This window comes from Podarcis bocagei (assembly GCF_964188305.1).
Source record: "Podarcis bocagei genome assembly, chromosome: 15".
Lineage (NCBI taxonomy): Eukaryota > Metazoa > Chordata > Lepidosauria > Squamata > Lacertidae > Podarcis > Podarcis bocagei.
In genome coordinates this window covers 33569614-33579627 of record NC_138141.1, presented here as the reverse complement: position 1 = coordinate 33579627, position 10014 = coordinate 33569614, and the positions used below count along the sequence as shown (strand labels likewise).

At 46.6% G+C, this 10014-nt stretch overlaps 1 protein-coding gene across 1 annotated transcript in view; it reads right to left on the bottom strand.

Annotated features, from left to right (window-relative positions):
• Positions 1-360: 360 nt before the first annotated feature.
• P2RX1 (purinergic receptor P2X 1) overlaps positions 361-10014 on the bottom strand; it is a 29034-nt gene continuing 19380 nt past the window's right edge. Inside the window, exons 7-13 of the mRNA XM_081173114.1 lie at positions 9870-10011; positions 9507-9637; positions 8967-9057; positions 7461-7526; positions 5723-5824; positions 4654-4714; positions 361-1875 (exon numbers count right to left, since the gene is read on the bottom strand). Of these exons, the coding sequence (XP_081029240.1) occupies positions 4658-4714; positions 5723-5824; positions 7461-7526; positions 8967-9057; positions 9507-9637; positions 9870-10011 (589 nt within the window). The 3' untranslated portion in view covers positions 361-1875; positions 4654-4657. The remainder of the gene's footprint in view (positions 1876-4653; positions 4715-5722; positions 5825-7460; positions 7527-8966; positions 9058-9506; positions 9638-9869; positions 10012-10014) is intronic.

Here is a 10014-nt window from a genome sequence, read left to right as displayed (position 1 = left end):
TGGGCAGGGTATAAACAAATTATGATTATGATTATGATTATTATGATTATTATGATTATTATGATTATTATTATCTCCTCTCAAAAAGGATAGCTGGAGAAGGTTCAGAAAGGAGCAACCAGAATGAAGTTGAAGTCTGAAGAATACCATTGCAAGCAATTTGATGATCATTGGACTAAGGAATGTTTCAACCTTTAAAATCCATTTTGAAATGCTTTTGTTTTAAAGGTACACCTGCTTGCCCCCCTGGGCTCCTCGGGTAGGAAGAGCAAGATGTAAATTCAATAAATAATCAGGAACCATCATTACTGCCAGCTGCACAGCAATATGCACACAAGGGTAATCACGGAGCAAAGAAAATTGAGGTAGTACCAAAACTAAAGGTCTTTATTTCTCTTTTTTAAAAAATAAAAAATATATTATTTCAAAACAGGCCTCTGCAACCCATCTTCCCTGGGATTCATGCAGCAGGAACAGCTGTTGACTGAAAAGCATGGCAGTGGTGTGTGTGTGTGTGTGTGTGTGTGTGTGTGTGTGTGTGTATGTGTGTGTAAACCACTGAGCTGTGCCATTAAGTAAGGGGCCCATTCAGAGTCGCTGGCAGCCTTGGGAGTGTTTGATGCCATTGGCAAAGATGAGGTGCTCACATAGAACCACCATCTCTAAGGACTTTGGGCATTGCCAAAGAACCACACATTTCTCTGCTGCAGAGGGTCAGCATAAGGCCGGCCCAGGTGCAAGTCCTTCTTATCAGCTTTGTAGGAATGGAGGAGAAATTTGGTTCGGTTCACACGTAAACGTGAATCTATGCAATTCACACTTTGTGAACCGAGAGACACAGCCGTCCTTCAAAATTCGCACTTCTCTGAATTTTGCAAATCTGTTCTTTCGGTCAAGTAGTGTGTGCAAAGAATCGTACACAGGTAAAGTTTTCATAGAAATGCATATGCTGGTGAAAATAGCAAACCCAAAATGCACCGTGTTTGGCAAAATATGCTTTGCATGCAAAAATGTGTGATGCAGGAGAAATTTTGTAGAAAAACTAAAAAAAGACATGAATATTATTAAGGATTGAATACTTACCCAGTAGCTGGCAAGACTGGATGTGTGTGTTACAATTAAGTTTAGTTGACTAGTTATATTTTGCTATACATCAAAGAAAAACCATGAAAATATTTTTTTAAAAAAGCAAAAATGTGTACATGAGAATTTGCACTAAAATGCTGGTGCATTTTCACAAGGACTTCTTAAAAGATATATAATTGCAAACTGATGTGGAAATGTGGACAACTGAACCTAAGATGGGGGAAAATGAGAATGAGAGAATTGCATCACAAGATTGTGAATTTGAAAGGACGGCTGTGTTTTAAGTCTGCATCTTGTTTCATTGCTACTAGGAAAGTTCATCTTTAAATGCAAGTGGAATCGACCCCACATCCCTAGGCTAGTTTGACATTACTGGTTCCCTAACTTCCAAAAGAAACTACGTGCAATTTGGCTGCATCTATAGTGTAACTCCAAGAAGGACCATTGCTGCTTTTCCCTCTCTCTTCGACACCTCGGCTTCTGCACCATCCCTAGTCGAGAGTCCCAGAGGCTGTCTCAAATCCTCCCCAGACAGCTTGAATCTTGTCTTTTTTTATAGCGTTCCAGTGTCCACCTCAAGTGACTCTTAAAAACACATCCTCTCAGTGTTCTCTGCACTGAGAATATTGGGGGAGTCTATAAAACAGCCTCTCTGAGCCGTAGAAGGGAGGCGAGTCCCGTGCTTCCGGGGTTCAGCAGTAAGGGGTAGGTGGATAAATCTCTCAGGTCGACAGCCACGTATTCGAGGAGAAGGAAGAGGAGGCGGGGCATGTGCTTGGTGAGTGGATCCTGGAAGAAGTTAAGAAGTAAATATATGAGGAAGAAAGGGGGGCAGCGGTGGAGCAAGCCGATCAGGCACCTGGGGCGGCGCGTGGTCAGGGCCAGCTTCCCGCGGGGCGGGGTGAGCCAGGGCAGGACACTCCGCAGGACCTCTGAGGAGTCTGCCTGACTCCTCCCACTCAGCCGCCCTACAACTGAGGGAGAGGTGGCAGGCAGACCGTTCGGGGCAGCACAGAGCCTGCCGGCGCCCAAGCCACCGCGTCACTCCCAGGAGAGACGCGTGGCTCAGGCGCACTGCAGGCCCTGCGGTGAGTGCCGCCCGACATTTTGTCACCCCCCCTCAGTGGTGTTTTTTTAAAAAAATTATTTAATAATTTTTTCAATACAAACAACAATCGCAAAAGACACATACAACAAAAACCATAATAACACTAATACAGCGGTACCTCGGGTTAAGTACTTAATTCGTTCTGGAGGTCCGTTCTTAACCTGAAACTATTCTTAACCTGAAGCACCACTTTAGCTAATGGGGCCTCCTACTGCTGCCGCACCACCAGAGCATGATTTCTGTTCTCATCCTGAAGCAAAGTTCTTAACCTGAAGCACTATTTTTGGGTTAGCAGAGTCTGTAACCTGAAGTGTATGTAACCTGAAGCGTATGCAACCCGAGGTACCACTGTAACACGATTTGACAATTCAGATTTGAATACACTGATATACCTATGACTACACCCTTGGACTGCAAGAAGATCAAACCTATCCATTCTTAAGGAAATCAGCCCTGAGTGTTCACTGGAAGGACAGATCCTGAAGCTGAGGCTCCAATACTTTGGCCACCTCATGAGAAGAGAAGACTCCCTGGAAAAGACCCTGATGTTGGGAAAGATGGAGGGCACAAGGAGAAGGGGACGACAGAGGACGAGATGGTTGGACAGTGTTCTCGAAACTACCATCATGAGCCTGACCAAACTGCGGGAGGCAGTGGAAGACAGGAGTGCCTGGCGTGCTCTGGTCCAGGGGGTCACGAAGAGTCGGACACGACTAAACGACTAAACAACAACAACACCCTTTAAAACAATATTTTCCCACCTCTCTCTCCTCCCCCTACTTCCCACCACTATCCGCCTTATCGCTTAAATATTCCTTCCAGATTTCTTCATATTTATCCATTCTTCATTTGCGTCAACATGCAATTTGTTCGTATGTAGCTAATCTGTCCATATTATCAATCCATGTGCTCAATGGAATCTTTTTGTGGCTCTTCCAATTCATCAAAACAAGTTTTTTTTTGCTTCTGTGGTGACACCCGAGGTGGCCTGCCCCCCCACCGCACCGCCCTTCCTCTGCCCCCCTGGGGGGGGGAGGGGAACCAAGAAAAATACCAACCTTGAATGCCTATAAAATGTGCTCTCTGTGGGGGCTTCTCATGCACTTGATCCAGAACCTGCAGTGAGTGTGGAATATTGCAGCACGATTGCTGGCAGGAGTGAGGCCTTGTCAGCATGTAACACCTGTGCTCAGAGCTCTGCCACTGGTTGCTGATTTTCTACCGGGCTGAGTTCAAGGTGTTGTTACTATTAGTATATAAAGCCCTTAGCAACTTGGGACCAGTTTCCTTGGGAGATTGCCTCACCCCCCCCTCCCATCTATGTCCACTTGACTGCTTCAACATGCAGAACTGGCACTGTTACGGGTGCCACACAATACCCATTGCGTAAGAAATCCATCTTTTAGTGTGGCTGCACCTACACGTTGGAACTCCCTGCCTGTGGAAATCAGGCAGGCACTTTCACTGTACTCTTTTCAGCAGCTGCTGAAAACATTTTTATTTAGATAAGCCTACTAGATATGTAGGGACGCTGGTGGCGCTGTGGGTTAAACCACAGAGCCTAGGACTTGCCGATCAGAAGGTCGGCGGTTCGAATCCCCGCGATGGGATGAGCTCCCGTTGCTCGGTCCCTGCTCCTACCAACCTAGCAGTTCAAAAGCACAAAGTGCAAGTAGATAAATAGGTACTGTTCTGGCAGGAAGGTAAACGGCATTTCCGTGCACTGCTCTGGTTCGCCAGCAGCGGCTTAGTCATGTTGGCCACATGACCCAGAAGCTGTACGCCGGCTCGCTTGGCCAATAAAGCAAGATGTGCGCAGCAACCCCAAAGTTGGCCACGACTGGACCTAATGGTCAGGGATCCCTTTACCTTTACCTTTACCTTTACTAGATATGTAGAATGTTGATGCACGTTTTAGTCTGTTTTTAATTTATTGCTGATTCTACCTTTTTTGATGTTTTATATTCTTGTTTTTAACATTTTTTTAAACTCATAATTTTATTCTTCTTTGCTTTTTATGCTCTGATGGTTTTTGTTTTTTAAAAAAAGCAGTCGTGGTGTACCCATTTTATGAAATAAATAAATAAATATGGTTGGCAGGGGGCAGGACTAGATGATGCTCCAACTCAACAATTCTATGATTTTCCCAAGGTAAAATACTTGGGTCCTAAGTTGTTCAGGTCCTTATAAATTAATATGACAATTTATGATGATTGTGATGGTGTGTTGTTCAATGTTGGTTTTATCTGTGAAATGGACGTCATGTGACCACATGCTTGATGGGTGAGGTTTTTGCATTTGGGACAAAATGATTGAACAGGATGTTTAGATGAGGACAGAAGAAGCTTAATTTGGACTAAGTCCTGTTGAATTCAGTGGGATTTACTGCCAAGCAGACATGCATAGGTTTGCACACTCAGTCACCACCTCATTTTATACTGTTTTTCATAGCCACTTACAATTTCATTGAACAACCTTTTCCTTCCCGTGTAAGTCGCACATGACGGCATCTTCTTTTCCCTAAGATTTCCCCCACGCCAAAATAAAATAAATAAAATGAGAGACATGTTGGTTCATCCCGGCATCGCATCCCCAAAATTTCCTCTTTTTCACCGGGAGCAAAATGAAAGCCTTCCCCCCTCAAAAAATCTTGTGGGGTGGAAGGAAAGAAAGAACATTATATGAATGGCTACAGGCTCCCTAGCTCTTTGAATTAAAGGAAAATAAATAAATAAACCTCACCCTGTCATGATGAGCCACATTCACACCACCTGTTTAAAGCACTATGATGCCCCTTGAAGCAGTCATGGCTTCCCCCCAAAGAATTCTGGGAGTTTTTAAGGGTGCTGAGAGTTGTTAAGAGCCTCCTGTTCTCCTCCCAGAACTTCAATTCTCAGAGTGATTTAACAGTCAACCCCTCTTCCCAGGGAATTCTGGGAATTATATCTCTGTGAGGGGAATGGGGTCTTCTAACAATTATCACACCCTTTTAAAAAAAACTACAGCTCCCAGAATGCTTTGGGGGAAGCCCTGATTGTCTAAGGTGGTATTGCAATGCTTTAAATGCATGTGACCCAAGTCAGAGCTGGCTGAAAACATTTTGCCGCCTGAGACAAAGGACAAGGTGATGCGCCTTCCTCATTCCGGCTACAGAAGCCGACTGGTCTTGCACTCGAATCTTATGTAAGCGCTGGTGTTGAGGTAGACGCCCACACCACACCCGAGGGCAGCTAAAGTGAGTGTAGGGCATAACTTGAAGCCCCCAATTCTGCCTTCCAACATCTCGCTGCCACCCCTCAGCAGCTAAGGCTGCCACCACACATCACCTAACAGTAGAGCCGGCCTTGGGTCAACAGATTGTGGCATGGCTGCTGTTGCTTCTTGAGCATTACGGCCAAAAAAGGATTGGAATCTAAACCACCCTCTTCCAAGCCCAAACCGTTAACCACGGCGAGCAGCAGACCCGGCCCAGATTTATGGCGTGTTGCGGCCCGTCTGGAGAGGAGGAAGAACGTGATGCCTACTCACAGGTTTGATGGAATCCTGTTCTGCATACTTGAACTTCTTCTGCTTGTAGTAGTCCCGGTTGGATAGGAAGTTGAGCAGAAGGAGATCACAAAGTACAGAGGCCTGCAGAAGACAAAACAGGACTTCCAGTGTTGTTGACATGTGATTTGGGTGGCTACAGATGGACTTGAGTGACGATGCCCTCCTGCCATTCCCACAGACACTCTCACTTTCCTTATTTACAAGGTAATGAAGTCTCTGTTTTCTGCCATGTGCTCCTTCTAAAGCTAGTTTTGTCTCCCATCTTTCGCAGAAAAATTGAGTCTCTGGAAGCTAAATCTCTGAAAGGGCGGTGAATGTCAGTGTACTCACACGGGTAGAAAAAATCAGCACATGGACTCCGACTAACATTGGGAATAACTTTCTTAAAAGCTGTTCAACAGTGGAATGGACCAGACCCTACAAGTGTTCCTCTTTTCCAGGGACATTACGGGATTCACAGAAGCTGTCCTGGTTTCTGATTTGATCCCAGAATATCCCGCTTTTCCTTAGTGTATTTTTTGTTTTTGTGGAAGCCGCCCAGAGTGGCTGGGGAAACCCAGCCAGATGAGCGGGGTACAAATAATAAATTATTATTATTATTATTATTAGGATGTCCCTATTTTCATTGGAGAGATGTTGGAGGGTATAATGGACTCCCTTAGAAGCTGGTGGACTCTCCTTTGTTGGAGGTTTTTAAGCAGAGGCTTGATGACATCTCCCAAAGACTTCTGGGAACTGTAGTTTGTTAAGGGTGCTGTGAGGCTCCTATGCCCCTCACAGAGCTTCAGTTCCCAAAGTGGTTGAACAATCAGTCCCTCTTTCCAGGGATCTTTGTGAGGGGAACATGGGGTCTCCTAACAACTCTCAGCACCCTTAACTCCAGGATGCCATGACCATCAGAAGTGGCACCAGAGTATTTTAAATGGATGGTGTGAATGTGGCCTGAGAAAACCACACAGACCACCTGGTCACAGTCTTCCCAACAATGGCGAGATGGGTTGCATGTTGCATTTAAACTATAGCCATTGAATCCAAATTGGCTTCTATGCCAATAATTTGGCATGCAGATCTCTGGCAAATCTGTGTCATCTTCTGTCCTCTCTTTATGTTGATGCATTAAGTGACAACAACCCCCGAGGTTGTAAATGCCTGCAGATTCTTTTGCAGTTTCACCTGTTTCATAGCCAGAATAGAGCTTAATTCGTTCTTAACCTGAAACTGTTCTTAACCTGAAGCACCACTTTAGCTAATGGGGCCTCCTGCTGCCGCTGCACGATTTCTAGTCCCATCCTGAGGTAAAGTTCTTAACCCGAGGTACTATTTCTGGGTTGGCGGAGTCTGTAACCTGAAGCATCTGTAACCCGAGGTACCACTGTACTTCCTTACACAACACATAGTGAAACTGGGGAACTCCCTGTCACATGAGGCAGAGATGGCGACCAACTTGGATGGCTCTACAAGAGAATTAGATTAATGGAGAAAAGGACCGTCAGTGGCTACTAGCCATGGTGGATGTGTTCTGTCTGCTGTTGGAGGTGCTGTTGTTGATTCTGAATTCCAGTGGCTGGGCATTACAAGTGAGGAGAGTGCTCTTGCACCCGGGTCCTGCTTCAGAGTTTGCCACAGCCATCTGGTTGGCCACTGTGAGACTAGACCGACCCACTAGGGCCTGATCTAGCAGCCAGACTCCTCCGGGGTTCTTCATAACAGCACTTACCACTCCAAAGATGCCAATCCCGGAGCCTATGGTTGTCATCGTTGGAATAATGTCAAATTTTCCTGCCTGGATAGGAACAGAGATGGCAATGGGAGAACTGTTAGTGTCCTTTATGGCCACCAAGGAAAGCAAGTGAGCTTTGATTGGTTAATTCTGCACAACTGTGGGTGATTAAAGCTGCAGGAAGGGGTGTGGCCTGGGAATGCCCCACCCCCTGATATGCATCTTGCTTGGGAATAAATTCCATCTAACACAACAGGAGTTTCACAATATGGAGTGCATGATCTGCACCCAATGCAGGTAAACCTTCTGCTTGAGCTATCTACCTGGGACTGAGAGGCACTGAGGTATAGTGGTTAGAGGAGTAGTGAGGAACCTTCATCCCTCCAGATGTTGCTGAACTCCCAGCTTCCATCATCCTGCCTGGGGCTGATGGGAGTTGGACTCCAGTTAACACCTGGAGGGCCACAGGTTCCCTTCTTTGGGTTAGAGCAACTGACAAGGAGACCCGAGTTCAAATCCTCACTCAACCAAGACGTTTGGGCTCATCATACTTGCTCCTGGTGTCACCTACCTCACAAGGTTGTTGTGAGGATGAGATGGGGTTGGAGAACCATGTATACTGCCCTGAACGCCTTTAAGAAAAGCTGGGATAGATGAGGGGGTGAGGGTTGGTCAAACCAGGGACACAGCTAGGATGGCCAGGTCAGGAGCATCCCAGACCCTGAGATTTCAAGGTCCAAATCTGAGACATAGGGATGGCCCCATGTAATATCATGGGGCAGGCCCTGGAGATGGAGGTTAATTGGGAGAGGGGAGCAGAGGAAGGCAACCCACCGACCCAGATAGTCTAGGCTATAATTTGCAGCCAGCAAGCTGCATGCACATTCTTCTCAATATTTTTATTATTATTGAAGGCGCTCTCGCCCACCTCGAGATTCAAGCCCTACCTGGAGATTTATTGTTCTGCCCAGACACTGAGGTCCAGCACCGAGGGTTCCCTCACTGCGAGAAGCCAAGTTACAGGGAACCAGGCAGAGGGCCTTCTCGGTAGTGGCACCCGCACTGTGGAACACCCTCCCACCAGATGTCAAAGAGAACAACAACTACCAGACTTTTAGAAGACATCTGAAGGCAGCTCTCTTTAGGGAAGCTTTTAATGTTTGATGCATTACTGTATTTTAATATTTTGTTGGGAGCCGCCCAGAGTGGCTGGAGAAGCCCAGCCAGATGGGCCAGGTATAAATAATAAATTATTATTATTATTATTATTATTATTATTATTATTATTATTATTATTATTATTATTATTATTATTATTATTATCATCATCATCCCTGCCACCTGGAGGGAGCCAGGCAAATCTAGATATTTCAGGAGGTCTGGCAACCCTACCCGCAGCTGCATTTGACTGACGTTGCTCAGCCTACTTGGAAGGAAGGCTCCACTCACAACAATCGAGGCCACAAGGAGAAAACACCAACCGTTTTTCAAAGCGAGCCTCACCTTCCCGTTCACCAGAATGTCAAATCGGATGCCAAACACCTTGTACAGGGTTCTTAGGTCTCTTCCGTTTTCTCTGTAATATTTGGCGTACCTTTCAAAGCAAAAAGAGGCAATTTGTATGCATGAAAACGAACAAGGGTTCCTGGAACTGGAATCCTCAGGGTCTCTCTCTGTCTGGCCCTCAAGGCTCTCCCCAGGCCACCCCCCTCACAGCAGTGCTCTCCCCATGTATGATGCCAGCAGCTGGCATTTATTGGTGAGTGGCATATTGGTTAGAGTGACGGACTAGGACCTGGGAGAGACTAGGGTTCAAATCCCCCCACCCAGCCACGGATGTGACCTTGAGGACCAGTCCTTGCCTCTCTCAGGCTGACCTACCTCACAGGGTTGTTGTGAGGAAAAAATGGAGAGGGAGAAGAGCTGAGCATGGCACATTGAGCTCCTTGGAAGCAAAGGTGGGGATACAAATGGAATAAATAAATAAGGGGGGGGGGGAGAGACGGTCAGACGGGACAGAACAACCCCAAAAGGCCACCGTACCTGAAGTTGAACCCTGGAGAGAGGTTGTTGTCATCATTGTAAAGCCCATGGAACCGGTAAACAGGCACACAGTGCCTCACAGGCCAGTCGAGGTCACAGTCCCAGGAGATGGTGATGCCAACGACGCCCCCCTGCCCAGGGGAACAAGAGGGCATCCTAAATTTTTTGGGGGGCCTAAGAGAGTGGGGCCCTAAGCTATAGCTTGTTTAGCTTATAAGTAAATCCGGCACGGCCTGCAAAACTGGTTTGCGTCTGAAGGAGTTGGAGCCATCCATGCCTGCTTAGCACCCTACCCACTTTGACTCAGCACCTACTAGTCAACCCATTTCCCCTTGCCCAGACTGGCCAGGGGGAAGTCCTCACCTTAAGGGCGAGAACGGAAAACTTCTGCCCGGATTCCTCCACCACGTACCCCAGCTCAAACACAGGACAAAGGGGGTCCCTGTCTTTGTGGTAGGTGCAGTTCCTGAGGTAGCTTTTGGTGACTCGCTCCACAAGGTTACGTCTG